This window comes from Manis javanica, chromosome 3, assembly GCF_040802235.1.
Source record: "Manis javanica isolate MJ-LG chromosome 3, MJ_LKY, whole genome shotgun sequence".
Classification (NCBI taxonomy): Eukaryota; Metazoa; Chordata; class Mammalia; order Pholidota; family Manidae; genus Manis; species Manis javanica.
In genome coordinates, this window is record NC_133158.1 from 203,757,735 (window position 1) to 203,774,809 (window position 17,075).

The window sequence follows — 17,075 nt, forward strand, 5'->3', positions numbered from 1 at the left end:
CTATTTTTCCCCAAATAACTTCTCATTCTCCAAAAATGATATGAGCTGTGTTGTCCCATCTTCAGTACTAATTTGCTACCCAATTTAAACATGTCACACTGCACACACACACCTTCCCCAGAAATCTTCCCTTGTTTCTTAAAATTTTACTTAGGAAAATATGCGGAATAAAAACAAAACAGAAAACTTTCCATTCTCAATTTTAAATAACAATATCAGTAAGCAAAATTAGCACGTTTCATCAACAAGATATTCTGGAGATAATATGCTAAGTGGGTTGATCTACATAAAACACCACTTTGCCTAGGGTTACTTTCAAATATCTCAGCTTCCAAACTAGCACTTCCTATCAGTGTGAAGGGTGCCTTTAAGTCATAGTTTCAGTAAATACAATAGCTCTTTAAAACTATGAAGTGTGTAATATCTCAATTACAAGAAATTATATTTCATGTGAAAGAAAAATTTCTCAGGTAATGCTAGGCTAATGCTTGCTGTCACAATGTTCCAGAGAAGTCGTGCCTTGGAGAATGTTGGTTTTAGATGAATCTGACTGCCTCGGGGATGTTTGGGCAGAAGATCAGATACTGCCAAGGGCACCTTAGACAGTCTTCCTGGGAGATGAGATTGCCTATACTTTCATATTATACTGTATGTCATGAAAGGCCTATAAATATTCTCCTGATATTCTAAAAGTGGTTCTTCAGCAGATGCTATTTCCATGTGCCAAGGCAATTAGCTAGCTCATATTTCAGAGTATCCTGCCTGGAGTGCCCGTCCATAAACATTCTGAAAGTCCCTAAGTAGCCTGGTGATAGAAAAGTGAAAGGGACCTCTGAGTAAGGAACTATACAAATTACTGTATTTAGTAAGTATTTCACCATATTCAGAAGAGAATGCCCTGTAATGTTTTATGTATTTGGAGACACATTTAAATTAAGTGTTACATTTTTGGTCCCTCTCCCTCTTTTATTCCTTATAAATAATGGGTTTTTCCTTATGCTCAGAATAAAAAACCCACACAGGTATCTGGAACACTCAACATGTTCCAACATTGATGCTATGAATTTATTTTAATTTTTTAATCATTGAATATTTCATATAACCTAAGTAAAATTTTAAGAAATATGGGAAAATTGCCAGTGGGGGAATGACATGTGTAAGTCAGGTAGCAAATTCAGAGTGAAGATAGAAGACAACCACATCGTTTTTGGAGAATCAGAAGTATAGGAGAAAAAAATCATTTTGAATGTACGTTTTGCATCAAGTTTTGAATTTATTCATTTCACATAAATACTTAGTATAAAATGTAGCACCAAATAAGTTCAATATGACTTAAATTCAATAAATATAAAGTACATAAGTCATTGAATTTTCATTCACTCCGTAGTTTCATCAGTCTGGCAGCTTATTAATTCTTCTGTTTGGCTAAAAAACTGTGAAAACAGAGAATCCATGTTCCATGAAATAATTCATACTCAATAACTCCAATAAAATTCTAGATGGGTAAGTTTCCAAAATATATGTAAACAAAGCAAAATTATTTTAAAAACAAGAAATAACTCAATTCCTCCAATCCATTCCCCCAGCCCGTCGCTCCACTGAGCAGCTACCTTAGCAGTTGCAACCTGCAGAGACATAGAAGAACCCTGCAGGGAGCACTGCACCAGGCAAGCCCTTCTCCCTCCTCTCTGGACCCCGTCAGCACCTGAGTTGGGACCGTCGCCAGACAGGGCATCTGAAGTAAAAGGGGCATTTAAATCAAACCGTATTGGCATGGATTGAGTTATGAAACATAATGGTCCAAAAGACGCTAGTGATGGGACAGTACGACTTCGAGGACTGCCACTGGTTTCAGCCAAGTGTAAATAGTTCAGTCCTTTCAAGGGCTGGAAATCGAGCCAAACAGGTAACACTGAAGATGGACCATTAGGGGAGAAGGACAGGGGAGGCCTTCCTGCAGTTTGCTTCAATGGAGACAGCAGAAAATGCTCTGGGGAAACACAAGCAAAGAACAGGTCACGGGTATATGGAGATCTTCAGAAATAGCAGGAGATCAAAGGATTTTAGGACCCACCAAGATGATTGCTGGATCAGCCACCCAGACCACATGATAGACCAATAGGAGGAAGAGAGGGTTATTATGGAGCTGGGCGTGGAAATATGTATGACAGAATGCCACAAGGAGGTGATGGATATGATGGTGGTTCTGGAGGTTTTGATGACTGTGGTAGTTGTAATAATTATGGCTGTGGAAATGACGACTTTGATGACAGAATGAGAGAAGGAAGCGGTATGGGAAGACGACATGGTGGAGCTAGTGATACAAGTTCAGGTTTTCACGGTGGTCATTTTGTACATACGAGAGGATTACCTTTTCCTGCAACTGACAATGACATTGCTGATCTCTTTCACCACTAAATCTACTACAAGTGCCTACTGATATTGGAGCTGATCAGAGCAACAGGAGAAGCAGATGTAGTTTGTGACACATCAAGATGCAGCAGCTGCCAAGTCTAAAGATATGCATAACATGCAACATTGAACTCCTCTTGAATTCTACTCCTGCAGGAGGCTCTGGAATGGGAGGCTGCGGCAGAGATGGAATGGCCATTCAGGGAGGTTATGGATCTGTTGGGAGAATAGGAATGGGGGACAGCTGCAGTGGAGGATACGGTACTCCTGGCCATGGTGGTGGAGGCAGTGGAGGTTATTCTGGTCAAGGTGGCATGAGTGGAGGTGGATGGCATGGGATGTGCTAACACATAACCACAAACACAGAAGTCCTAACAACAGCATCTGGTCTACTAGCCTAGTTGTTACAGATTTCAACTTCTCTTATATTTAAAGAACTTTATAATGATTGAAGGAATGTGTTTTCAAAATACTATTTGGAAAAGTAATAGATTGTGATGAGAAAATCTGTTTTCTGTGGGTTTTATTGCATACTTTGACTTAAAAATAAATTTTTATATTCAAACCACTGATGTTGATACTTTTTATATACTAGTTACTCCTAAGGATGTGCTGCTTTCATAAGATTGTGGCTGCTGTATTTACTATCAGATCTACAAGAAGAAGTAGAGAGTAGTTTTAAAAGCCAGTGGTTCGCCTCTCCATAACTAGAAGTCTTACTAAACAGACATATGGATTAGAGCTTAGAAAATAATTAGTGTAACTTTTTCTTTAATTTCTCTTGGACATACTATAAATATAAAATCTAAATATGCATGTAGGTGGCTTCAGGAGTACAAATTCAGCTAATTCCATGTGAGTCATTCTTTTCAAATGTCATTTATGGGGCATGACTCTGAAATGTTGATGATTCAAGAAGTATATGGATTTCTGATTATTCTTAATTGTACTACCGGGGCATGGGAGTATTGGAAGTTAAACACCTGCACTAGATTTTATAATAAAATCCCCTGAGCACTTCACTGAAGTCCAAAAAAATGTTTCCAAAAAGTGATAGTTGTTAGTTTTCTCAAAATGTCTTAGAACTAGGTTAAGGTTCTCAGTGACATGGGAATTCAGTGCAAGTAACAAAAGTACTTACTGTGCAGTATAATTCTCACATGTATTTTCAGTGTCCTGCCCAAGAGTTAAAGTGTGTTTTTTTAATAATTGTATGAATGACTACTAAAAAATAAAAATGTAAGAGACAAGTCCATGTCATAGTCTTAATTAAAATAAGAGTCCTGCAAGTTGGATTTTGCATCTGATTTCTGTCTGGAGTTTCAGAACCACTGCATTATAAAGTGCTGCAAATAACAATGAAAAAGTGCTTTTTACTTTTAAACCCTTTGATCAATATGGATTTTTTTCCAAATTGGTTAATGGATCAAAATGAAACCTGTCAGTGTGAATTCAGTTACTGAACTTGTTAATTCTTTTTGCTAGAAATAGTATTGTTGTGATACATATCAGTGAGGGAGATAATAGTATAGCATCTCTCTTAAAAAAAATTAGAAAGACTATTTTATATATGGTGAAATTTCTTTTTTTTTTTTAAGTCAACAGCATTATCCCAACCTTTGATATTCTACCTGGGAAACATAAAAAAAATAAGGAATCTGCTAAGGGCAGAAATTGGCTGGCTGGCTGAGAACCCGTTCCACACTGCCAACGTTTCTATATTTGTGTTGTTGATTACACATGATAATCATTTGCAAATTCCTAAAGTTTAATTTTAAGAGATACTTCCTTTTCCTTTTCCACTTTTATCTACTTGGAAAATAAATCCGTAACTGTGGTGGGTAGAAATTAAGCAAAGAATGCTTAGCAGTGTCCAAAGATGATGTAGTTGTTATCAGAAGCTGACCAAGAGCTATTGGGAGAACATATTAGTACGCCTTTCAACTCCACTCTTACCTACCAGAGATGTCCAGAATTGCACCGTGATATCAAAAGAATTCTCTAATAAAAACACAAGTAAGATGCAATTGTTATGTGTATATGCCCATGGGGATAAACATTATTCTTTGAACAATAATGGACTCTGCAACTAATGGCTTTCCATTCACCAATGTTACTTACTCTAAAACTGATGAAGAATAGGCCACTAGAAATCTTTATTGTAGCCTCAAGATAAAATGCTGCAATTACAGTAAAATCATTGTAATTCTGTTTAAAAGACACTCCCTCCATAATTGTAATAAAAAAGTCCAAATCTTTACTAATTGGGACCATTTAAAAGGACCAAGCATAACATTTCAAAAGATAGAAAACCAATCTGAGTTGCTTTTAAAGACTCATTTAAAGTGGTCGACTGTTGATAAATAAATAAATAAATCTTCAGAGCTAGACAGCATAGATTCAAATCTCATTAATCTTTAGCAGACTAATCAAGCTTGTTGAAACTAAGTTTCCCCATTTGCAAGAGTAGAGTAATAAAGTCTATTTTTCGGTCGTTAAAAGATTAAACTAAAAACAAAACAAAATTCAATAAAATAGGAGCAAAGGATTTGCATAGACATTTCTCCAGAGGTAATAATATTCGAATGACCAATAAAAATGAAAAGATGTTCAACATCACTATTCATTAAAGAAATACAAATCAACACTGTGAGATACTACCTCATGTCCAATAAAATGACTACTGTCAAAAAATATAAAAATAACATGTATTGACAATACTGTTGAAAACTGGAACCCTTGTACAGTACTGGTGGGAACTTAAAACACTGCAGCCACTATGGAAAACCAAATGGAAGTTTCCCTATGATTTTTTTTCCCATTTACATTATCTTTGATATTTTGGTTGAAATATGTGTACACATATGTATTTATGCATATATATATATATATATATATATATATATACACACACACACATATACACAGATTTAATTATGACATGATTAAAGATGTTTTTATTTCGACATAACTAGCACAGACAGTTGGAGTTTTCAGAGATTAGGATAGAGGATATCCATTATAAAAAAATAATGAAGTAAAGTTTAACCATTATCTTGCATGTTCAGAAAACATAAAGATATGGTATTATTTTATTGACAAAATACTAAAACAATCACCTGAAAATAGGCATTTTAGCAACACAGTTAATATCAATAATAATATAAAGAGCTTAAAAGACGACTGGGGAAAAAATGAAAAGAATCACAATTTGCCACTTGCTATGTGACTGTGTAGAAAAAACACATATATATTAAATCTAAGTTCTTTTGTAATTTACATCACCAGTAAAACAAACTATCAAATGATAAAACCTAACAAAATAAAATTAGATTGAGATAGTTAAGTTCTTAAAACTTTTCCATATTGAAATAGTATTTTCAAAATCAAAACCATTGTTTCCGATGAAGCATACGTGCAAACAGAATGTTGAGTTTTAATTGTCCCTATATTAAAATGAGAACAACACTGATTAAAAGTACACAAATTACAGGGTCCACCAAATTCTTAAGATTATTATTTTTTTTATTGAATGTTATTGCTTTCACAACTATTAAATAGACCAATGAAATACTATGTTACTATTCAGGAGGGAAAAAAATTTGTATTAGGCTACAATCCCTAGATTCTGAATGCAAAAATCTGCTACACATGCTCAGAAGTGGGAGACATTTCTGATTGAGGCCGTGCAGGTTTTGATAATGAAGCCTGTGAGCAGCTTATCGAAAACAAGACAATTTCCAGTAGAGTTGTGAGGAAAGCATCAATACTTTGAAAGAAATGACACAGTTTCAGTGGCCAAGTGGTTTTATGAAGACTTTTTACCTATATTTCTATTTGTATATTTGTACACTATATACTCATTATTATTAGTTTAGTTATAAGACATGCTAATATAAGTGAGAACAGCAAGCAAAAATCATACATTCATCCCCTGTGAAATAATCATGCCATGAAAATATATGAGAAAAGTACAAATATGAAAGCTGAGAAGTATGAAGAAGGAAGGAATCAAGGATCTCTAAAAAACAAAATGGAACTTACCAACAAATAGTGCAGTTCAGCACTTGTGTCTATGAGGAGGCAAGGACTCAGCCATCCTAGCTGTCAGCCACGTCTGATGTCATGACACAAAGTGGGACCTTAAAGCCTCTAGGGCATGCCTGGCAGATCTGACATGGTGCAATGTCCATCTGGAAACCCACTCAGAGACACTAATGCTACGAGACTGCTTTCCTTCTTCCAGGACCAGAGCTAGCTGCATGAATACAGCAATGGCATCATTTCTCATATTATTCCAGGGCAGCCACTTTGCATTAGTGGTACTTGCCTTTTCTCTGCGTGGGTGAAAAATAAAACCTTGGCTATGGAAGTATTCTGTCCTTCAATTAATAGGAGTAACAAGTAAATTCTAGTTCCACCAATCACCATTATCTATCTCAAGAGAATTCTGGAGGTACCACCAAAGATCCATATTAAAAAGCTCTCATGAAAGAGAATGCCAAAGGATTCCACCAGAAATGAGGACATGTGAGCACGTCTCCTTAGCCTCCAGGGAGCCTCATAGACATTAGCAAACCACTATTTACCCTCAAGCTCCTACACCCTCAACCTTGGGTACCAGGTGTGCCAGTTCCACCCTAGATGAGGACAGAGGAGTTACATGGAAGGGGGAGAAGGACTGAGGTGAGGCAAACACTGACAGGTAGTGATTAACATTTCTATCAGTGGGCACAGGAATATTTGCAAGACATGACAGTTAATATTTTCTTCCCTATCCAGCTGCAACCTTCTATTTCTTTTTAATTCTTTTCTATTAGAGATCGCATTCCACAGCCCTCCCCCAAACACCTCACCACACCCCTTAGCTAGGTGTAACCCTGCCACTAAGGTCAGGCCAGTGGGACATGCAAAGAAGTCATGTGTGAGGGTTCAGGTCACTTCAGGATATCCTTCCTACTGATAGGAAATGGTAATTCATAGAAATGTGAGAGAAAATCTAAAAGTTCAGCTGGAAGAGTCCCCTTAATGGTTCCATGGTTGGGAAATAAAATTCTATCTGAATTCAGGCACTCTAATCCAGTCTCCTTTTTGCCAGAACTTAACCTATTTCTAATATGCCGGCGATTGTAACTGAGACAGAAGTGAAAGAAATCTACACTGTCTGGGAACTCTCTGGATTCAGCCACACAACCATTCACCGAAGTGCAGTAGTTGAAAAAGAGAAGAAAGATAGTGGCTCTTAGTATTACTTAATAGGCAGCAAGTAAAATGTTTAAATACTTTAGAGCAACAACATTTTGTGGTCAAAGAGAAACCATAAGAAAAGAATTGGACAAATTGGCAGAGGGAATGCCAAGATGCATCTAATGAAGGTCTACTTGCTGCCAGTCTGAAACGGAACATGACAGTTTTGGCCATTTTGGTACATTTAGGAATTTATGGACTAAAGCAGTTTTAGTACTTGAAACTTTGTATTTCATAAAAATTAAATTTCTAAACTACAAAACAGGGCTGTGGATAGTCAGAATGGAAATAGCCCCCAAAAGCAATACAGTTCCAAAAGGATTTACTTAAGGACTGTTAAATTGAAAAGGCAAATTTAATATAATGTTCATTCAGTAAGTATTTTTCCTGTTAGCTCGGTGCCAGTCTCTGTGCTAATGCTTGGGGAACTGTAGAAGTCTGAGGGGAGAGACGACAACCTGTAACTGTTGAGACTTCATAGTCTAGTAGGGCAGCCAAGTTTGTAAACTAGGAGAAGTGGAAAGAGTAAAAAAGATAAAAGGATTTTCATACATAGGAAAATGCATGCAGATACTCCTGGAGCATATTTATGGGAGTTGGATTTTGTGTATGAATGATCCACAGGTCAGCCTTTAAAAATACATACATAAAATAAAATAATTCTGGCCAAGAGCATGAAAACTAAAGCTGAACATAAAATTATAAGAACACAAAATGTCACTAAGACAGAATCATGAGATCTAAAAGCAGTCTTTCAGTAGTCTTATTTTAAGAGCAGGAAAATAAATGCTTTATAGTAGAACATGATATTCCTTTTGTGTATCTAGGTAAAATGTTTATGCATATAATCCCAAGTGAGCTAACTTCCCAGAACCAGAAAGGCAAACAGTGACCACACATTTATTTACCAGCAAATGAGATCGGATTCTCAGCTTGAAATGCAGAAAACTTAACCAGGAAAAACAGAAAAAAAAAACAACCCTAACACATGTCTCAACACATTCTAGGGGGAGGGGAGTATCTGCCTTGTAATTAGCATGTAAAAATAATATCTAAATCTATAATTATTATTAACACTTTGTTTTTCTAATTATTTCATCTGTTACCTATTTGAAGATACCCATATATAAAGTATATATAAAATATATACATTCATGCAGAGACCTATGTATAAACATAAACATATATAACACATACACAGAGAAATTTCTTAATCCACTTACACTTCCTGACAGTTCAGTAGACATTATAAAAGCTGGAGAGTTGAAAGGATTATGTGTGGCCCTACAATTTCTACCTTAGAATAAACTCAGGGCAAACAAACTAAATTTTGTACTCAGTTCAGACTTCCTGGAGGGATCTGATAATGCAGTGCCAGCTTTTGTGAAGAGTCCCTCTCAAGAAACTAGCACATCAGCGCGTATCTCTGACCTACCTTCCTCATATGGCATCTTACTTAAAACCAATCTTAAATCCTGCTGGTGCGTGTGGTGGTGGTGGCGGCACTGGGTGGGGTTAAGAAGTAGGGATAGGGGCTAAGAAGTAGGGGCTAAGAACAGGGGCAGGGGGCAGGGTGCTACACAGCAATACCCCTCTACTCACTGACCCCAGAACCTCCAAACCCACCTACTGCTTCTCTTAAGTCAATTGCCTCTCTCTTGATTAAACCCCGATGATTTAAACAATATGAGTAACAGTCCAGTTGTTATAAAATACGCTACTATAAGTGTTATAAAGACACTGCTTGCTATTTTTTACCAGCTCTGAACTGCAAGTATGTAACTGTATACAAAGGCTTTCCTGGATTGTTAAACAGAGTGTGGGTCGTCAAAGATGAAGAGAGAAAGAAAAAAACACAAGACTGCAACAAATTAACTGTGAAGAATTCCCAGGGAGAGTCTAAATTCTCCACTGTGATGAAATATAGTACTGGTTACCACAGTTAAAAATGCTGTTTCATAGGAAGAAACACTAAGTGTCCTTTTTTTTACCAGAATTGGACAACCATTATTGAGAAAGTAGTCCTAAAACAGAGACTGTAGTAGTATAATTTGTTTAATTTCTCCAAATTAGTATTCATTCTTCAATTTTATTTTTGGTATATATTGTTGAAAAGTAAAACAGTGAAACTATCCTTCCTACTATGAATGCACCACAAAGGTAATTATTTCACAACACATAAATATGAAATCATTATATTGTACAGCTTAAATATATACACTTTTACCTATTATATCTCAAAAATATTTCCTTTTTCAAAAAGGTACCACAAAGAAGGGTCCCCAGGAGTAGGGTATGCCAGCTCCTCAGGAACTATAACCGCAGTGTATCACAGATCTGCGCAAAGCACGGAAACGATGTTCTTTAAGGATTCTCATAGAGCCTTTTACAGCAATTGAGTCCTTTGCTTGGAGCAGGCATAGAGACCAATTGCTTTATTTATTTACTAGTAGCAGTAAAAGTTGATAGATTCTCAGAGGCTTTATTCTGCAGCCACTAAGCATCAGGAAATAGCTATCCTAGTCCATTAGCCATCATCTCTTAAACTATCTGTGTACTCTAGAACCTCAACTCAGATGAAAAAGGGAAATAAAAAGTTAGGAGAGGTTTACTTCCTATTATTCAACATATCCAAATCAGGCATTTTTAAAAAGTCAACTTACAATGTAAGTGCCTCACTCTTGCTTCAACCTTCATTTTACATTTTCACAACATTGGACATGTCCTTTAACTTGAATTAAGGTTGATTCTGTAAAGTTAAGTTGTAACTCTTCACTAGTGCTTTCATTTTTTTCTAAACTGTATTAAAAGTCACTTAAGGAATGAATGTAAGCTGAATTGGCTTGTGGGCTTTGTAACATGCATGGTAACCAGCTGTTAAAACAATGTTCAAAATGAGCTCCAAGTTTTTTGTGTGTCTCTTAAGGTGATAGGGCTGTGGTTACAATTTTTTTAACACTACCGTTTTTGGGGGGCAGTTTTAAGTTCCAGAAAAATTGAGAGGAGAGTACAGAGGTTTCCCATATGCTCCCTGTCCCCACATGCACAGCCTCCCTGTCAGCACCCAGCCAGAGGAGTACCTTTGTTACAATGACAAGGCTACTCAGACACATCACCACCACTAAAAGTTCACAGTTTACCTAACAGTTCAGTCTTGGGGCTGTACATTCTAATGACATTGGACAAATATATAATGATATGTGTCAACCATTATACTATTATATATAGTATTTTCACTGCCCTAAATTTCCTCTGTGCTGCACCTGTTCATCCCTCCCCTTTCCCTCATTGCCAGGCATTTTTATTGAAAAAGAAATCTAACCTAGAAATACAGTAGACTCTTGAACAATGCCAGGATTAAGAGAGAACAAGACCTCCATGAAGTCGAAAATCTGCATATAACTTTTTACTCCCCCAAAAATTTAACTACTGATCACCTACCATTGACCAGAAGCCTTACCAGTAACAGTCAATTAACAAGTAGTTTATATGTAGTATTACATACTGTATCCAACAATAAAGTTAAAGAAAAGAAAATGTTTTTCAAGTTGTTATAATCCTCCAAAAATGTTTCCAATATATTATTGAAAAACAATCCACGTATAAGTGGACCCATGCAGTTCAAACCCATGTTGTTCAAGGGTCAGTTGTACTTCAATTTCAATGTAAGGGTAAAATTATAGTTTTATTACATGAGCTATTTAAAATAGCATGGCCATCACTCCTATTTTTGTTAGATTTTTATTAAATTGCTTTCAACATACAGTATCTTTTCTTTCTTAATTACTATATGTACTTCATTGAAATCAATATGTAAGTAGTGGTATTATATCATTACCAATTAATTCACTAATGTCCAAATTGCATACTAATTTATTACATGATAAAGGTAATAATTTTATTGACTTTTAAAACATAAATGTTTGAAATACACAATATATGAACCACTTATTTATAAGTTAATAATTCTGGCTCCTTACAATGATCTGGTTTCCAGTTCTCCTAATGGGCCCATATATATACATATACATATGAAAGCTTTTCATATATATATGAAAGCAAGAATGGTGTGGGGGAGTTAATTACCTGTTCCCGTCCCAGTAAAGTGGTATTTCCCCACTAAGAAATCTTGGGTTCTTGATTTTATCACTGCTCAGAATCAACAAAGTAGAAAATGCCATGCAACCAGTGTATCTGCTTAACATATCCTGTTGCTTAGAGTTTTTTGTTCATTTGCTTTATTTTAAAACCACATAACTATACCCTGAATATAATGTGCTGGTTCTATCTACTATAGTTACTTTTTAGTGTGTTGACTTCTCTACATCCTCAAGTTAAACTTGTATTTTTCCGAAAACATAGAGATTAGAATCTATACAGGAATTTTTATACTAGTAACCACATATGTCAATGATTTTCAAAAGGATAAAAATTCTCTATGTCAATATAATGACATTGTGGTAAATTTTAGAGGGCAACAAAATTTTGTTCAAAGAGCACAGTCAACATTATCAGATGTCTCTATGTGAATGCCTACTCACTGAAAGTTTGCCTTTGATTTTATTATTTCTCCATAACTTACATTGAGGAAATTGAGAAAACGAGCCATCAAATGACAGTGTTTCCTGTGTTTACCTCCTCTCACATAATACTTCCCATCCATGCTCCTTACTCCTAAAGGCTTATCACATACAAATATATTTATATATTTGCATTGCATATACTATAAAGTACATTTATTTTTAAATCACTCAATTAAAATATAATGAAGAGTTATATTTTCAAATATTATTCAAAATAGATTTCAAATATAATTCAAAAGAAGATACAGTTCAAACTTTCATTAACAAGTTATTTATAAAAAAATGTTGGTAGGTAAAATGGTCACAAGAAGTAAGGTAAGGATTAATTCTACTATTAATTATGCTGAGGCATTCCAAAGCTTGGTTTTTCCTAAATAAAAGTGGTTATATTTTTGTGGTGAAAAGCACTAAACAGAAGTGCTTCAGTTAAATTGTTTCTGCAAGAAGTAGTTCAGATTTCCTTGCTTTCTTTGCCTTTATATAAACTGAATATGCAAATCAATTACTTAAGATATCAGTGCTGATGCAGAACATTTAGATTCATGCTGTAGACTTATTTCAAGCAATACCCCATAACCGTGGGCTTCCAGCTGAAAATGAACCAAAAAATAAACAACATCTTGAAAGATACAGACAAAAAATTTAGCTAATGACTCCCAAAAAGAGGAAGAAAATATGTAAATCAGCAAAGGAGTGGGTGTTCTAAACAAGGATCTGACACAAGCAGAGTTGAGAAGCCATGTTGTCAGCAAACATTTTCTAATGTTAATAAGCAACAGGTGTTTAAAGGTGAACAAAGATAGCACTTACCTTCTCCATGTCCTGATGAAGTCTTTACAAAAATGCAATTGTCTTACTAAAATGGCAATGCTAAAACCTGATGTTTCTCAAGTAAATCATTAATTTTCCTGTACTGCATGTGCTTTAAACAGATTACTGAAAATATTTCAGTAATCCTTTCCTTAAATTTAACATATAATTCCCATGTATTTTTACCCCCAGAGATCACATAAGAATAACTGAAAACACTAGGGCAATAAAATACCCTATTCCATTTCTGTAAAGGCTGGCTGAATGAATCCTAGAATATTTAATTATTTCAGGCAACTCAGCTGTCCTCAGTAGTTTAAATCAAACACATTTACAAACTGCCCAGGTATAGACTGGTTGCTTTTAATAATTCAGTAAAGTAGTGTGAATATAGTAAGAGGATATTCAAGATTAAAGTATATTTTAGAAAAGACTAATTTATTTTTAAAACGTTTTAAAGCAGCCACCAAGAAATTAAATGTCATAGTGTGATGCATTGTTTAAATACTGAGTAAAGGTTCAAAATGTTTTTTCCAAATGAGGGCAGGAGAAACAGAAATTCTTCCCCAGATTTAGGTATGTCATTCCCTTGCTAGCCTTTCGGATTGTTTTCAATATTAGCACAGACTTGAATAACACAGATGTGTAAAGGGCTTGCTTTTACACGAGTATTCATTTATTAATAATACGATGTTTAAGCTTTGTTAATAGAAAAAACATTTAAGGCGAGGCCCTCCATTAAGTACCACCAGTGTCATTTCACATCCCTGTTAACCTGAGCTACATTCATTTTAAAGTAAAAATCAGCTTTCCTTAGGAATCCCTGTGACAAGACCAGCTGCGTGTCAGGTTAGTCGGTGGGTTTTCCTGGGTTGGGGGCTGGGAAACCAGGAGGAAAGCGGCCTCGGCTGACGTTACTCCCCGAGCAGGGCTCAGCGAGCCGAAGCCCGGCACGCGGATCCGCGCAGTCCCACGGATGGCTGCCGGGCCTCTGGGAGGGCAGGCGGGGGGGCTGGGGGCACACTTGCCAGGGTGACCTCCTCCTGCCGGTGCGAACGCGCGCAGGCCGGGGGAGCCGACCGCAACCGGAGGCGCCAGGGACCAGCCCCTCCCGACGGCACCGCGGGGCCCCCGGCGCCATCTGCGGGTGACCCTGGAGCGCCCCTCGCCCCGCAGGTGTCCCGCGGAGGCCGCAGCATTCCGTGCGGAGTCAACGCCGAGCCTCACACCTGATCACAATGCTGCGGAACCGGGAGCGGTTCCACTTACGCCGACACGGCGGCCAGACCTGCCCTGGGCGAGAGCCGGCGCTGGCGCGTCTTCCATCTTCCCACCTCTCCCTCTACTCCTTAATGGCCCATTAGGATCGCATCGATCCTGGTCACTCTAGCAGCAAGGCATCTAAAGACACATCTGTGTTCACCAGTGCCAGAGACGCCCCAAAGTTGGGGAGGCAGAGGAGGCACTGTGCGGACCTTTGGGGGCCGGCGTGGGGGGCGCAGTGGGGATGCGGGGGACGGAGGGACAGTCGAGGGGGGCATCTCAGTGGAAGAGTGGGGAAGGAGACAGTGGGAAAGTGGGAAGGGGGGCACGGTGGTGACGGGGGGCCAACGTGGGACAGCAAGGACGGGAAAGCTAGGGAGACCTGAACTCCAGTTGGGGGTTGAAGGGGAGCATGGTGGGACAGTGGGGAAGGGGTGCGCTGGGGACGGGTGTGGGGGTGTAGCGGGAAGAGGGGCACTGTGGGAGGCTGGGGGGCTCCCGGACTCCAGCGCAGCCGGCCCGCAGGCCCTCTCGCTTTCACCGGTCCGGAGGGCGCGCCGCGGGGACCGGCACCCCCGGTCCCCCCTCCACCGGCTCCTCCGCGCGCGCCCCCCACCCAGCCCGTCCCCTCTCGGAGCCGCGCGCTCTCGTGCCCGGGAGGGGTGCGTAGCACTTACGTCTCGGAATTTGTTCCACTGCCCGGCGCCCTGGTCGTACTGAGACACGGTGGTGAGCCATTGTCTGTCATCCAGGAAATTCCCTCCGTCCGGCCGCCCGGCGGCCGCAGGCAGCGCCAGAGCCGGGCCGCACCAGGCGGCTGCGCACACACACAGCACCGACACCTGGAGCATCTGCGGGGACACAGGGGCAGTGTCGCACGGGGGACGGGGCCGGGGACCCGGAGGCAGCGCCCACCCCTCAGGCGTTCCCTCCGGCCCGGCCCGACCCCCGCGCGCGGACCCGTGGCCCGGGAGGGGAAGCCGCGCGGCCGGAATGATCGCAGCTGCCGCGCGTCACCTCGTGAGCAGCGCCCGGGCTCCCCTGAGGCGCCGCCGGCCGTGCGCGCTGCTCCTGGAGCTGCCCGCGCCGTCCCCGCGCGCCTCCGGCCGGCCCCTGCGGAGCACCACCGCGCGGTCCCCGCACCGGCTCAGGCTCCGGAAGGCAGCGGCCGTGCCCACTCGCGCCGCCCGCGCGCCGCCGCCTCCCGCGGGCCTCCCAGCGCCCGGCGCGCCCCCCGCGCCCACCTCGCGCGCCGCGCTCCCGCCGGCTCAGCCCTGCGCCCGGGTTCAGCCCTCCCCCCAGCGCCCGCCCCTGCCTCGCCGGCGCCCGGCTCAGCCCTCTGGCCCCCAGCCGCACCCCCACCCCCATCCCCAGCGCAGCCCTCCGCCGGCCCCGTTCCCGTGCGCTCGCGCCCGCCTGCACACCTTCCTCTCCAGACCCGCTGCGGCCCCTCCGAAGGCGGCGGCCCCGCGCCCGCGGTCCTCCGCGTCCTGGCCCCGCCGCTCGGAAGCGCTCCTCCCGTCCGCCAGGCGGTCTCAGCCCCTCGGCTCCCGCATGGAACTGAGCGCAGAGCGCGTTCTGGGGCGCCTCCGTCCCGCAGTCCCCGAGCGGACGGTCAGACGCGGGAGGCGAGACCTGGAGAAACTTTACGCGTCGCCGGGCAGCGCTGCCCCGCGCTGGCGTCCCGTAAGCCTCCGGCACCGAGCTCCGCCCCCGGCAGGGCCCTCGGGAGAGTCTGGGAGACGGGTTTCAGGCCCGGAAAGGTGAAGTCTGTTTGCGCGAACTTCTGGCTACCGCGCTGTGCAAACTTCCCTGTGGATGGGTGGAAGCTCTTTCCTGTTCCCTTTTTAAAAAGCGGCTCGTTCCTAGGAGGGAAATTGGAGCACACCTAGAACTCCCACAGGCTGTGGATTACTTTCCTTAATAAAAGCTCGTTGAGAACTGTGTTTTACGTTCTGGATCCTGAATCAAAACTTGAAAAGCCCCATGCTGTCTCCCTATAGCAACTTGAAGACCGTCTTGAGGACCTCACACTGCCTGCATTCCAGACTTCCATTTAAGACAAAATACTTGCCTCTGCATGCTGTCCACATATTCTAAAAAAAAAAAAAAAAAGGCACTGTTAGGAAATCAGGCATTCACCCCCTGGAAACAGAACCTGATGGAGCGAATCTAGGTGAAGTGCGTGGTCAGGAGGCCCCCCGGCCCTGTCCTGCGACCTGGCCCTTCAGCCCCGCTCCCCATTCTCACTTCTACCTCAGATTAAGTAGAAATACTTTCTTCTCAATTCAATGGGTGTATTTTAACACGTTCTAACTTAACACCTCACTCTTTTTTATTTAAATTTAATGAGAAGAGCACCAAAATTGTGCCTTAGATGAAACTGATGCACAGCAAATCAGTAATTGTTGAAAAACCTAACCTTCGTAACCGGCCTTTAAGAGGAGATGCATGTTCTTTGCTAGAAAATATTTGATGGATCATGATGCTGCCACACTCCCCACCCCTTCAGCATCCCTTATATATTTAGCACGGGAATTGCCATCCACGGCTACAAGATCATCTTTAGATTTATGGAAGCATGTGTATAATTATTTTTATACCTCCATTTATCCCCAAATGAACGTATGTCATTGCTGACCCTGATATGTGCATGGAGTGTCTTCACATCTAGCTTTCACTGGCAATATCCCAAAATGCAGCTCCACATGAATTACTACAAGACGTAAAAATCCGTGGAAGACCATGATGTGACAACAG

At 40.8% G+C, this 17,075-nt stretch overlaps 1 protein-coding gene and 1 pseudogene across 4 annotated transcripts in view; one reads left to right on the forward strand and one right to left on the reverse strand.

Moving 5' to 3' along the window:
* SPOCK3 (SPARC (osteonectin), cwcv and kazal like domains proteoglycan 3) overlaps positions 1–16,390 on the reverse strand; it is a 399,525-nt gene extending 383,135 nt beyond the window's left edge. Inside the window, exons 1-2 of one of the 4 annotated variants that reach the window (XM_073232634.1) lie at positions 15,333–15,517; positions 14,993–15,166 (exon numbers count right to left, since the gene is read on the reverse strand). In XM_073232634.1, the coding sequence (XP_073088735.1) occupies positions 14,993–15,166 (174 nt within the window). In that variant the 5' untranslated portion in view covers positions 15,333–15,517. Of the gene's footprint in view, positions 1–14,992; positions 15,167–15,332; positions 15,518–15,559; positions 15,581–15,739 lie in introns of those variants that run through there. The other 3 variants (XM_073232632.1, XM_073232633.1, XM_073232631.1) reach the window with 3 other exon arrangements.
* On the forward strand, positions 1,774–2,759 carry LOC108398106 (heterogeneous nuclear ribonucleoprotein H3 pseudogene; annotated as a pseudogene).
* Positions 16,391–17,075: the final 685 nt, after the last annotated feature.